Raw genomic sequence first — 14063 nt, forward strand, 5'->3', positions numbered from 1 at the left:
ATCTTACTCATTTGGAAGTTGAAGATTTCTTTGGAGATCAAAACTAAAGTTTGATCATTTTATTGGGAAATGCAATTATGTTGTTATTTTCAGTGTTTTTATCTCATCTAAAGTTGTTTTTATTTTTAAGTAGTACTTAAGTTGTCATATGTTATTGTTGAAGATGTTTGTTTTCCGTATTTTTCATGATGTACTTTTATTCTTTTTTTTATGAAGAAATTAAAATTCCCCAGTCTTCAATTGGATCCAAGATGAGTAATGAAGATTTATATCTTTTGGATAGTGCTACAACTCATACAATATTAAGAGAAAAGAAATTTTTCTCTTATTTGGTTATGAAAAAGGCCTATGTTAATACAATATCCGGTAGTACAAAGTTGATTGAGGGCTCCGGAAGAGCGGCCTTATTATTACCCGAAGGAACGATATTAACTATTGATAATGCATTGTATTGTAGTAAGTCTCAAAGAAACTTGTTGAGTTTCAAAGCTATTCGCCAAAATGGCTACCATGTTGAGACATCAAACGAAGGAAAGGTTGAATACCTTTATATTACTACAATAAAAGCGGGTAAAAGATATGTGCATGAAAAATTACCCGCATTTTCTTCTGGGTTGTACCACACAAACATTGGTGTGCTTGAATCACATGCCATAGTAAACAAAAAGTTTACTACTTCTAATGATTTTATCATTTGGCATGACCGGTTGGGTCATCCCAGTTCTAACATGATGCGCAGAATAATAGAGAATTCAAATGGACACACATTGAAGAACAAGAAGATTCTTCAATTTAAGGAATTCTCCTGTGTTGCTTGCTCTTAAGGAAAATTGGTTATTAAACCATCAGCAGCTAAAGTTGGGATTGAATCCCCTGCATTTCTGGAACGTATACAGGGTGATATATGTGGGCCTATACACCCTCCATGTGGACCATTCAAGTATTTTATGGTCTTGATAGACGCATCTACAAGATGGTCACATGTGTGCTTATTGTCAACTCGTAACATGGCATTTGCGAGATTGTTGGCCCAAATAATAAGATTAAGAGCACAATTTCCAGATTATGCAATTAAGACAATTCGTCTTGATAATGCTGGTGAATTTACATCTCAAGTCTTTACTGATTATTGTATGGCCACTAGAATAAAAGTTGAGCATCCGGTTGCTCATGTTCATACTCAAAATGGTCTAGCAGAATCATTGATTAAACGCCTCCAATTAATAGCTAGACCATTACTAATGAGGACAAAACATCCCATTTCAGTGTGGGGACATGCTATTTTGCATGCAGCAGCACTTGTGCGTTTAAGGCCAACCAGTTATCATGAAGTCTCCCCATTACAGTTGGTTTTTGGTCAGGAGCCAAATATTTCCCATCTAAGAATCTTTGGATGTGCGGTATATGTTCCAATGCTCCACCACAACGCACAAAGATGTGCTCTCAAAGAAGGTTGGAAGTATATGTAGGTTATGAATCTCCTTCTATTATTAAATATCTGGAGCTTATGACAGGAAATTTGTTTACAACCAGATTTGTTGATTGTCATTTTGATGAATCAGTTTTTCCAACATTAGGGGGAGAAAATATACAGGTGAAAAAAGGGATAGATTGGAACGTATTATCTTTATCTCATTTGGATCCTCGTACAAATCAATGTGAACAAGAAGTTCAAAGAATCATTTATATGAAAAATGTTGCAAATCAATTGCCAGATGCATTTACTAACTTTCCACGGGTTACTAAATCGCATATTCCAGCTGTAAATGCTCCAATTCGAATTGATGTCTCAGCTGGACAGTATGATAATGAAAAAGAGTATAGGCCACGCCTTAAACGTGGTAGACCAATCGGTTCCAAGGATAAGAACCCCCGAAAGAGGAAAGGAGCGAATGATCAAGTTGATCATAACATAGAGGCAATTGCTCAAGAGGAGCATAAAGACATAATAATTGATAAGACCTCACAGGAGGTTCTAGTACCTGGAAATGATGAAAATGAAGAGATCTTAATAAGTTATGTCTCTACGGGAAAAAGGTGGAACCGAAATAACGTTATTGTTGACAACAATTTTGCATATAATGTTGAAGTTGAAGTAATGAAACAAGATGGGGATCTTGAGCCAAAATCTATCGATAAATGTAGACGGAGAAATGACTGGCCAAAATGGAAAGATACAATTCAAGTGGAATTGGCTTCACTCGAAAAACATTAAGTTTTTGGACCAATAGTCCAAACACCTGAAGGTGTCAAGCCAGTGGGGTACAAATGGATTTTTGTGCGAAAACAAAATTAAAATGGTGAAATCATAAGGCATAAAGCACGACTTGTGGCACAAGGGTCTTCGCAAAGGCCTGACATTGATTATATGGAGACATATTCTCCTGTGGTAGATGCAATTACCTTCAGGTATTTAATAAATTTGGCAGTCCATGAAAAACTTGATATGAGGTTGATGGACGTTGTCACAACCTACTTATATGGCTCACTAGACAATGAGATTTTTATGAAAATCCCTGAAGGATTTAAAGTTCCTGAAGCACATAAAAGTTCAAGAGAAACTTGTTCCATAAAACTTCAGAAATCCTTATACAGATTGAAGCAATCAGAGAGGATGTGGTACAATCGCCTTAGCGAGTATTTGTTAAACCAAGGGTACAAAAATGACCCTATTTTCCCTTGTGTCTTTATTAAGAGGTCTGGATCTGAATTTGTCATCATTGTTGTATATGTTGATGACTTGAACATCATTGTCACTTCTAAAGAGCTTCCCAAAGCCGCAGAATGTTTAAAGAAGGAATTCGAGATGAAAGATCTCGGAAAGACAAAATTATGTCTCGGTTTGCAAATTGAATATTTGGCAAACGGAATTTTTGTTCATCAATATGCCTACATAGAAAAGGTATTGAAACGGTTTTACATGGATGGAGCACATCCATTAAGTACTCCGATGGTTGTTCGATCACTTGATGTGAATAAGGATCCGTTCCGACCTTAAAAAAAGAATGAAGAGCTTTTTGGTCTTGAAGTACCATATCTTAGTGCAATTGGTGCACTAATATATCTTGCTAACACTGCAAGGCCTGACATAACTTTTTCGGTTAATGTCTTAGCAAGATATAGCTCTGCTCCTACAAGGAGACACTAGAATGAGATCAAACACATATTGTGATATCTAAAAGGGACTACCGATATGGGCTTATTTTATGGCAATGATTGCAATCCCGATCTTGTTGATTATGCCGATGCTGGGTATTTATCTGACCCGCATAAGGCTCGATCTCAAACAGGTTATGTGTTTACATGTGGCGGCACTACCACATCTTGGCGATCGACTAAGCAATTAATCGTGGCTACTTCTTCTATTCATGCTGAGATAATTGCTATTCATGAAGCAAGTCGAGAATGTATTTGGTTGAGGTCTATAATACATCTTATCCAAGACAAATGTGGTTTGAAGTGTGACAAACTACCCACAATTTTGTATGAAGACAATGCAACATGCATAACCCAATTGAAGGGAGGATTCATAAAAGGAGATAGGACAAAGCACATTTCACCAAAGTTCTTTTTTACGCATGATCTTCAACAAAATGGTGAAATTAGTGTTCAACAGATTCGTTCATGTGAAAATTTGGCTGATCTGTTCACTAAGGCATTACCAACCTCAACATTTGAAAAGTTGAGACAAAAGATTGGAATGCGCCGTCTTCGAGAAATAAAGTGATGCTTTCATGAGGAGGAGTAAGATACGCGCTGTACTCTTTTTCCCTTAGCCTAGGTTTTGTCCCACTGAGTTTTACTGGTAATGTTTTTAATGAGGCAGCAAATAAAGCGTATTACAGATATGGGTACTCTTTTTCCTTCACTAAGATTTTTTTTCCCTACAGGGATTTTTTTCTTAGTAAGGTTTTAACGAGACACATTATCTATGGACATCCAAGGGGGAATGTTATGATAAATATCACATTATGGTGGATGTCTACTCTTCTTCCATGATTTTCATCTCAAATGCTTAATGACATATTCCATGACATATTTTCTTCACTTTTTATGCCTATATAAAGGCCTTGTAATAGATAGGAAAATACACACAATTGAAGAAGAAAATCTCTTCCTTCTCTCTATCTCCATTTCTTGTTCATGTTTTACTAAATTACTTTATTTTCTTGTTCCATATTGTTACTTTGAATTATATTTCATAACAAAAACCAAATTACTAATATTTGATACTACTATTCTTAAATTTTAAAACTCATATAATTCAAATTCTGCCTCCGCATCCGTGAGCCTAGATGACACCACGTTGGATCCTGCGTACTATTTGTCGAGAGAAAGCATACTTGTGCTTGCATTATTACATGCTCCTGCAGCAGCCGCTAAGAAACAAGGATGACAATTTTGAGTGTAGTTATTAGTTGAAAAAATGGGAGAAACATCGTTTAAATTTAGATGAGGTAGTTTGATTTGATACGGAGTTTAAGAAAATTTTTGTTTTTTGAAACTTGTGATCTTAAAAGCTTAAAGGGTAAAAGTTTTGTGGGGCCATGACATTTGTGTGGTTATAAAAAATTCTCATTAAGGGTAAAATGAGTAAAATGATGAATTTAAAGTTGAATTATTTCCAAAAGTAGAAATGTGTCATTTATTTTGGAACAGACTAAAAAGGAAATACTTAATCCAATTTGGAACGGAGGGAGTACTATATATTACTCCCTCCGTTTCAATTTATGTGAACTTGTTTGATTGTGTATGGAATTTATGGAAAAAATGAGAATTTTGGAATGTGTGGTGCTAAACAAGTCAAAAAGGGGTTCAGCGTATTTTTGTGGTTATAAAAGTTTCTCATTAAGGGTAGAGTTGTAAGTTTAAGCTAAATTGTTTTTAAATTTAAAAGGGGGTCATTCTTGTTTGAACTTACCAGAAACGAAATAGGTTCATATAAAGTGGAACGGAGGAATAGTTTATTTGGGACAAAATGTTACTATATATTTCTAGTTCTCCAACGATGAACTTATTAGTGTCTTGTAATGTGCACAGTTATTCCACTCTTGTGCATCACTCATATTGTCCCCCATCATTTCCCCATTCCTCCTCACAGTAGAAAACTGATTACCCAACAAAAGAGTGAGTTGAAATATGAAGGGACAAGTATCTAAAACCAGATCTAAATAGATTAAAGTATGATTTTAAATTTTAATGATAGTTGCTCTATGTCATTTGAGAAGGATGTTTTCAACAGTTAGGTGCTAAAACTGTAGATGACAAAGGTAGTTTAAACTTAAACGTTCCTTGAGAAGGAACAAAATACATGAATTTAATTTTTGTACACTCACGATTTAAAATTTTTTACACCATTAATTAAGTTAAGATGACTTATAACACCATATAATTGCGTATTATTTTTCTAACCGGTAACGTGAAATGTATTCAATAGTGTGCTATAACTGGTTAAAATATATGAATCTGATGTAAAAGTTTTTTTAACCTGTACGAGTATATATATAAGTTAAATCTATGGACGTTGGCTCTAACTTCCTAAGGAAAATCAGACAACTATTCCCGTTTATTCAATTTTTTTTTTTTGGGCAATTCCTCAAACTTTCTTACTTATATATATAAGTAACTGAGTAAGAAAGTTTTCTGTAGATCATGCGCCTAATAATTATTTTTAAAAAGGAAATTGAATTATAAAATAAAATAGGATGTTAACAAAGTCATAGTCGCCTCCAGTAAAAAGTTTGAAGCGGTCATTAACAAATTCGCGAATATTGCCTCTTTTGTTAGAACTTAGAAGTCACGTAGTTTTTATTGGGATGATTCGTTATCATTATATCAACTTCAAATAATTGTTACTCGCGTTAGCCGTCTTGGTTGATCTAAAAGTGAAATTCATAACTATTCCAAAATTTTAATAATTTTGTGGCCTTGATTGAACATGTGTCTTTATTGTTTAATTTTCCTCAATCCTTAAGAGTGTAACAAAAATTTAGAGGGCAAGTGCACTAACCTTTTGTGGGTTTGGGGAAGGATCAGATCACAAGAGTCTATTGTACACAATTTTACTTTGCATTTCTGCAAGAGACTATTTTCACATTTCAAACTCGTGATCTCCTAATAACATAACAACAATTTTACCAATTACGTCAAATTTCCTCTTCAATTCCAACAAAAAATTAGGGAACATTCCTTTCAAATTTGACATCCACACAGTGTCAAAATAATTTCGTGTGAGATCGATCATGGGATATAATATTTTCCACTGACAATCAAATTACAAGTGTACCACTAGCTAATTTTTGACAAAGACATCGAAGTGGAGTTTTACTACAAGTCAAGAAAATAGAAAGAAAATGTGAAGAAGCAAGTAGTAGGGCAAACATGCAGGCCCCAGTTGCAACCTAACCCTTAGACCACACCCCACCCCCTCCCCTCCCCCCGCAAAAAAAAAAAAAAATTAAATAAAGAAAATTGATTGTTAGACAGAATGAAAATAACGGATTGTATCGTTGAGACAGAAATCTCTCCTTCTGGTCAAGATAATTACTAGTTTTTTGTTTTATTAGTTCATTCAAAAAAGAATTACACAGTTATATATTTACAAAATAACTTAATTTTAACTTTTTATTTTACCCACTTTAATCTTAATGAGAAGCTTTGATAATTAGGGGTATACAAAGAAAACCGATATAAACCACACCAAATCGATAATCCAAATCAAATCGGAAAAAAATGATTATGGTTTGGTTTGATTTGGTTTGATATTGAAAAAAAAATCCAACCATAATTTGTTTTGTTTAGTTTTAACTAAGAAAAAGTCAAACCGAAACCAAACCAACCAAATAGTACATTTATACAATTTTAAAAAATATATTATACATATAAATATTTAACATAATATAATTTATAAATATTTCGTAAACTTTTTCACAATTTTATCTTTTAACATATTATTTTAAGTTTAGATTTAACATTCTTGAATGATAAATAAATTTTATAGCCCGTAAATGTAGTAACTCAAGTAAAAGTCAAATCAATACTAATGCTAACAAAAGAAATTCAATTCAACACAATGCATAACTTAGTTTATCTTTTCTTTAATTAGTGCTTAATTAATTATATAATTAATAGTACTTATTAGCTATACTTACTTTAGCATACCTATATAGTACTTTTAGAATGTATTAATGGCTTATTGATTAGCAACATTTGCTTTATGTAATTTTATCAACTTTGTTATTGAATAGTTTAGTATAATGCTATGATTTCACATATTAGTGCGTTATTTTCTTAGAAAATACATTATATAGTTGTATTTTACTTGAACTAATTTGGAGCACAAATTACATATTTTATGTTATGACGACTTTACCGAAAAAAGATCCGTAAAACCCGGATTGAAACCCGACTTTGCTGGTTTGGTTTATAGATTTAAAATTCGACACCATTGATTTAGTTTGATACACCCTTATTTATACTCACACAAATATTATGGCCCCACAAAAGCTTTGTCCTTTAATTTTTAGTATCACAATTTTTTCCTTTTTTAAGTCAAACTAAATCATTTAAATTTGATATCACGTCAAATTCGGTCGGGATTGTGTAAAGATTCATTAACAAATTAAATATCATTATTAATACACTGCTAAAGATCGGTTATCAACTACTCCTGTCCAACATGCATAAAAGGCATTTTATTTGGAAAAAGCAAAAGATTTCACAAAGAAATGACGGACTTATAACAATCTACTCCGAATATCCTTCACAAGCTCATAAATGGAATTGTAAGATGAACCTCCATCACTTAGTGCATTTTCCGCACTCTTCTTTAATTTCTTAGCCTTTTCCCTTATAGTCTTTCCTTCTTTCGTGTACATCAACATTCTCACCATTCCCTCTATCTCCTCTCTCTTCACCACCTTCGTCGGCAAAACCTCCGGCCGAATCGCCACCCCTAGCTCCTCCGTCAACATGGCGGCGTTCATTTTTTGTTCAGCATATAATGGCCATGCAATCATAGGAACTCCATTGGTCAAGCTCTCCACCGTTGAATTCCATCCACAATGAGTCAAAAAGCCACCCACCGATGAGTGGCCCAAAATTTCGACTTGTTTGGCCCACATAGGCACTACTAAGCCCATCTCATTAGTCCTAGTTAAGAACCCTTCCGGCAAGTATCCCGGCATGCCACGTGTCTCTTTTCCGGTAGAGTTTAGATAGGCACTATCTGCATCACCGTCGGACGGGGGACGTACAACCCAAACAAATTTCTGTTGGCTTAATTCTAAACCCCATGCAAGCTCGGTCATTTGCTTAGTTGAAAGTGTTCCACCACTTCCAAAAGATACATATAGAACTGACCCATGATTTTGCTTGTCTAACCATTTAATCACCTGTTGGGTAATATGAATGAATTGAAACACGTTAAATTACATTATACATATAGAATTGAGTTAAGATTTTGCTTTTCTTACCATTGAACCTATTTTGAAAATATGAACGAAGAACACAAATAATGTACAGGCTTAGGCTAGAAACATAGGAGTAAATACGTCAATATATGTATAACTGATTGAAGATTTTAAGGTGACATAGATTTAGTTGAAACTTGAAAAAATAATTTTTGAAGTAGTTTTGAAAAATAATTTTTGGAAGTTGAAATTAAGTTTGGACATGCATTTTATTTGAAAAAAATTTGAAGTTTTGTGAGTGGGAGAACAAGTTTCACCCAAAATCTACCCTAAACTAGATTTTGGGAACTTGAAAAATAATTTCAGAATTTTTTCAAAAATACATCATTAATCTATGAACAAACAATATTTTCAAAAAAGATTTGAAAAATCTTTGCCAAAATGTATGGCCAAACGGGGCCTAATTGTCTAGTGATCATCCTTTGAGAAATATCACAAACGATTTAGAGTTGAAGTATGTTAAATGAGTAAAACAATTTGCAAAACTGATATTTGCCTATCTTAGCAAGATTACTATGAGATCGAAAGCAAATAGCTTTACTGGACAATATATACACCTTTTAAATTATTGCACTAAGCAAATAGTGGAAAATTCTAATTAAAAAAGAAAGAATTTTTTTGATTTTAGGTGCATGACTCTGGAAAAGAAAGAATGTATTGGAGAAAAATAGAGAAGATGTTTGATAATACATGAAAGATTAGAAGGTACTATCTTTTTTTATACAAAGTAAACAACAATTAATAGGGAAGAAAAACAAACTCATTAGGACGAAAGGACGCCATACTTAAATCTTAATGAAAAATAGTTTATCTATTTTTTTAAAAAAAATTTTAAAAAAAAATTAGCGTTACCTCATCACGTTCAGTTGTTTCAACTGTTCTCCTCAAGGGACCAACTGGAAATATTGGAAAAACAGGAACCTTTAGTACCGATCTCAATTTCTCATTATTTCGAAGTGCTTTAATAGTCTCAGGTTCTAAATCTTCCCAAGTATTAATCAAGATTCCATCAAAAGCTGCGTATTCCAATCCTAGCTTAACATACTCTTCATACTGCTGATCACTCCGATCAAGCAATGGATCCACCACGTCATCAGGTCGCAGTGCTTTGCAACCTGGAATTTTCAAAGGCTCTTTAAGATCAACATATTCACCCTCAATTTCTTTGTCAAAAACTTGACAATATAGAGCTAACGCTAATGTCCACGCAGTAGTTGGATGGTACGCGTACTTAAAAATGTTAAATTCTTCAGCAATCGGCAATATTTGTGTGCAAAAAATGTCGACAATTAAAGCATCTGGACGATGAGTCATGGAAGCTATAGTGCAATGAATTTTGGGCAAGGCTTCGCGGACCAATAGTCGTAATTGAGTGAAAACTTTAATGCTGGAATTTATTAGGTGGGAAATATCGACTGAAGGAATAGGGATTATTTCTATAGTTTTTTTCTCATTGGTGAGAGTGGATTTCTTGAGAAATTCGGTTTCTGCTGAAGAAGAGCTGGTTGTGATAGCAAGAATTGTAATTTTGATGTTATGGTGAGTGGCTAATCGGTTGCCTAAGACTAGAACTGGGATTAAATGACCCATTCCAGGGCTTGAGAGTATAGCAATATGAAGCTGTGATCTATCCATTAGAGATATTATTTCAGAAAAGAGAGAGAATTTTTGAAACACTGGCTAGGACAAGTATTGGAGAGGAAAATTTGTTGAATTGTACAGAGTAAAAATCATTTATTTGTGGGCTTTATAGGAACCAGAAAGTTTGGAAAGCAATAAATAATTTGTTGAATCAAATGGAACAGAAGTCTAATGCGTGCGGTTTCAAAGGGACATGACATGAAACTCTTTTTTTAATTTAAGGGAAAAAAACAAGAAACAAACGAACATAATTGACAATTCTTTAGCCAAGTAGGGTCAGCTAACCACTAACATTGACGATAAAATGTGGGAGACCAGGTTGAGATGGTTTGGGCATGTTAAGAGGAGAAATATAGAAGCCACAGTTAGAAGGTGCGGACGATTAGCCTCGATGGGTAGCATGACGGGTAGAGGTAGGCCTAAGAAGTCTTGGGGATAGGTTATTAGGCGAGACATGGCACAGCTGGAGCTGATTGAGGACATGGCCCTAGGCAGGAGGGTGTGAAAGTCAAAGATTATGGTAGAAGGTTCGTAGGTATAGCCGAGCATTTCTCTTTGTCTTACTCAGTTCGCTAGCATTAGTATTAGTATGATATCTTTTATTCATACATGACTATTACTACCTAGAGTTTGATTGATTCTTGGATTCGATCTAATTTTCCTCTTGCTGTTATTCCTACTTGTTGCAGTTGCCTTTTCTTTTTAAGTCGTTCTTTAGCCGAGGGTCTATCGGAAACAGCTTCTCTACTCTTCAAAGGATAGGGGTAAGGCTCCGCACATCTTACTCTCCCTAGACCTCACTAGTGGGAAACTAGTGAGCTTGTTGTTGTTGTTGTTGTAACATTGAGGGATGAAACCTATGTGTGAATATTTGAGTGATCATAATATTAACTACCTATTTTTTAGGACCAAAGATCTAGGTACGGACGGAGTTTAATTTATAGGTTTGGTCGACGTCAAGTGTGGTCCAAATTTTATATTATTTGTTTTAAGAAATAATAGAATATATATAAATTATTAATTTATGGTTAATAATTTAAAGGACTTAGAATCCTAACCTTCGTAAACTTCAAAACCTAACTCTCCAAGTATCACATTTCATAGGGATCCTCGTCAAATCCAATCAACATAAACTAGAAACGATATATCATAAATAATGTAATCCCTCATTTTATTTTTACTTGTCCACTATGGATTTTGCACATCTTTTAAGAAATAATAAATGAAGTGCATTATTTATCGTGATCCCATATTAATTGATGCATATTTTTAATGAATTTGAGAAAATAATTTGAAATAAGTAATTAATACTGTGAGTATAATAGGAAAAAAGAAATTATCTGGATGGATCGGGGCTATAGGGGTCCCACGAGTTATTTGGAGATCATGCGTTGAGTTCCGGTGTCTCCGGGGGTGCTGCCCCGGATGTAGGTCATCTTCGGGTACCCCGGGGTCCTTATTGATCTGGATGTAGATGGTCCGCCTAGGCTGTATGAGATAGACTTCTTCTGAGGAGCGGGTATGTATTTGGGGCGCTTTCTCAGGCCTTTGTGTAGTTTTCGCGATCGGAGCTTCTTGCATTTATTCTTCCCTCTTAGAGAGAGTGATTTGTGAGATCAGTTGCTTGCCTTGCACTGAGTGCCGGTCATTGAGAGCTCATCGTGGCCTGACCTCTCTAGGCTGGGGTTTCTTGTCGTAGAGTGCTGCCCCGAGCATGGAGATAATATGAATGACTCCTCGAGTTATGACTCCTCGTTGGAGAATGTTTCCGGGGTCGAGTATCGATCCGTCGATCTGTATCGAGGCCGTTGGCTTCCCGGGGCTTGCCTCGGGCGGGTGAATCGTCGCTGCTTTTCGCATATATGTGGAGTGGCCTCGGTTTCTTCGCAAGACTCTACTATTTTCAAATAGCCGTCTTTCCGTTCTGGTATAGGGGACTACATATTTCTAGGCGCGAAAGTATTGGTGCGTACCTTTGTTTTGGCCTGTTAGCTCCACCATAGCCATGGAAACTACTTTAGGGCCGATCCGACAAGAGGCCGGGGGTGTTGCTCCTGGTGCTCAAGAATCAAGGGAGTTCGCTTTGGAGAGGGAATCTTTGCTAAGAGGAGAACATCTGGAGATGGCGAGGAGATACTGTGGGTGGATCGAAGGGGTAGTCCTGAAGGCGCTTTCCCCCAACGAGGGTATTGCGGATTCTACTGATGGATTCCTGAATGTGTATTTATATCCTTTCGCCTTTAGCCCTCCTGATAGGATAGTGCTTGAATTATGTCTGAAGTATCGGGCCACCCTGGCGCAGATTTATCCGTCGTTTTGGCGAACGGTGTTGATGATGAGGTTCTTCGCGGAGAAGGCCGAGCTCGAATTCACGCTCGATCACCTTGTCAGGCTACATCTACCCTTCCATAATCGGGGCCTGTTAACTCTGAGGTGCCGCTCATCCACACCCTTTGTCATAGACGATAAGAAAGGTGGGAATCGAGAGTGGGACAATTGGTTCATCCGGGTTCGGACGGCTGACATCATCCCTGCAAAGTTCTTGCCATTTCCTGAAGGGTGGAATCACGCTCGTAAGTGAGGCATTTGGAGCTTTTTCAGATCTCGTCTATGGCGAAAATCAGCTGAGTAATAATGTTGTTTTTTTTATTTACAGCAACTTCATGAATGTCGGGTGAAATTCATGATCTGCCTGGCTGGGTCCGGAAGCTGGTGACCCATTCGTCCTGTGATGAACGCAGGTGGCGAGCTGTGCTTTGTACCGAATGGGGGACGGAACATCGAGGTATGTTCATATGTAGCTTTTGCTCTGCCTTCGTAGATCTGAGGAAACACTTTTCCCTTCCATTTGTGCTGGATTCGACGCTTGTAGATACCGGGCGGTTCCTTGGGACGAGGCAATGTTCCTCTGAATAAGGGAAGGAGCCGTTGGCCTCTGGCTCGAGGGATGATGACAACGAGGGGGATCAGAACTTGCGATGTGAAGGAGCTTTCATCGGTGCCAGTTGGGCTCGTATCTTTGAAGAGGGTGTGCTACCCGAATCTTCTGCTCCCGGAGTGCCCGATTCCCTGGCCGGTGGTTCCTTTGAGTGAGCATGCCGTGCCTGAGGTTGGCTCTTCTAAGGCCACAGGGGAAAACTCAACAGGAGTGTGTTTTGACTTCGATGAAGTCCGTCGGCTCCATTTTGCGGTGAGTTTCTGCATAGTTCACCTGTATCCCGTGTCCTCCTCCTTCTATTGATCCTTCCTTGCGCAGGCCTGTGATGGGATTAGGTCTGAGCTGCTCCATCAAGGGGCCAAGCTCCAGAAAATTCGGGATGAGGGCGAGTCTCATAGGCTCCTCAGCGAGGACAAGGAAGTCGAGCTACAACGTTGGCGATATGAGGCGCATCGGTGTTCAAACTATGAGAGCTATTTGGCGGAGCAGGTCCAGTAGTGTTCGCTCCTTTCTGGCCTTGAGGTTGATTCCTCTTTGCTATATCAGCTGCAGAAAAAGTCGGAGACTCTGGATTACCGCAATGGCGACGTCAACCGCGTCAGAATTGCTTGCGAGGAGCTAAGGGCTCAAGCGCAGGCTCGAGCTTTGGATGAGATGAATGCTTCGGCCAAGGTCCCTGCCTTCGAGGTCCAACTCTACTTGACTCGAGACAATGCCAAAGTTCAAGCAGATATGATTAGGAAACTTATACGGATCTCTCAAAGGTCAGAGCCGAGATAAATGATGCCCGAACGGAGGCGGCGCTGAACCGAGCCAAGGCCGATCGTGAGATGGCGATTTGTGTGAAGGATGTCGCTGACGCCCAAGCTGAGCTGAAGAAAACCCTGGACCAGGAGCGGAGGATCGAGGAATATGTTCGCTGTAAATCCCAGAGAGAGGTGTTCGAAAAGATCGGTGCAATGGGCTTCGTTCTCTCGAAGGAATTGGCTCGAGCACGGGTGGATGAACGCAAT

The 14063-nt window shown here is 37.2% G+C and overlaps 1 protein-coding gene across 1 annotated transcript; it reads right to left on the reverse strand.

The window, feature by feature from the left end:
• Positions 1-7598: 7598 nt before the first annotated feature.
• Positions 7599-10189, reverse strand: LOC104212423 (anthocyanidin 3-O-glucosyltransferase 5-like). The gene is made up of 2 exons (XM_009761670.2): positions 9324-10189; positions 7599-8393 (listed from the first exon to the last, which is right to left on the reverse strand). The coding sequence occupies exons 1-2, from the start codon at positions 10104-10106 to the stop codon at positions 7737-7739; spliced, it is 1440 nt and encodes a 479-aa protein (XP_009759972.1). The 5' UTR covers positions 10107-10189; the 3' UTR covers positions 7599-7736.
• Positions 10190-14063: the final 3874 nt, after the last annotated feature.

The sequence above is a fragment of the Nicotiana sylvestris genome, chromosome 2 (genome assembly GCF_000393655.2).
Source record: "Nicotiana sylvestris chromosome 2, ASM39365v2, whole genome shotgun sequence".
In the NCBI taxonomy this organism is placed as follows: domain Eukaryota; kingdom Viridiplantae; phylum Streptophyta; class Magnoliopsida; order Solanales; family Solanaceae; genus Nicotiana; species Nicotiana sylvestris.

Bases quoted from the DNA above. Each gene is read 5' to 3' on its own strand.
- LOC104212423 (XM_009761670.2), bottom strand. From the start codon at position 10,106: ATGGATAGATCACAGCTTCATATTGCTATACTCTCAAGCCCTGGAATG. The intron at 8,394-9,323 runs GTAACGCTAATT...ATTACCCAACAG, and splicing joins AAACAACTGAACGTGATGAG to GTGATTAAATGGTTAGACAA.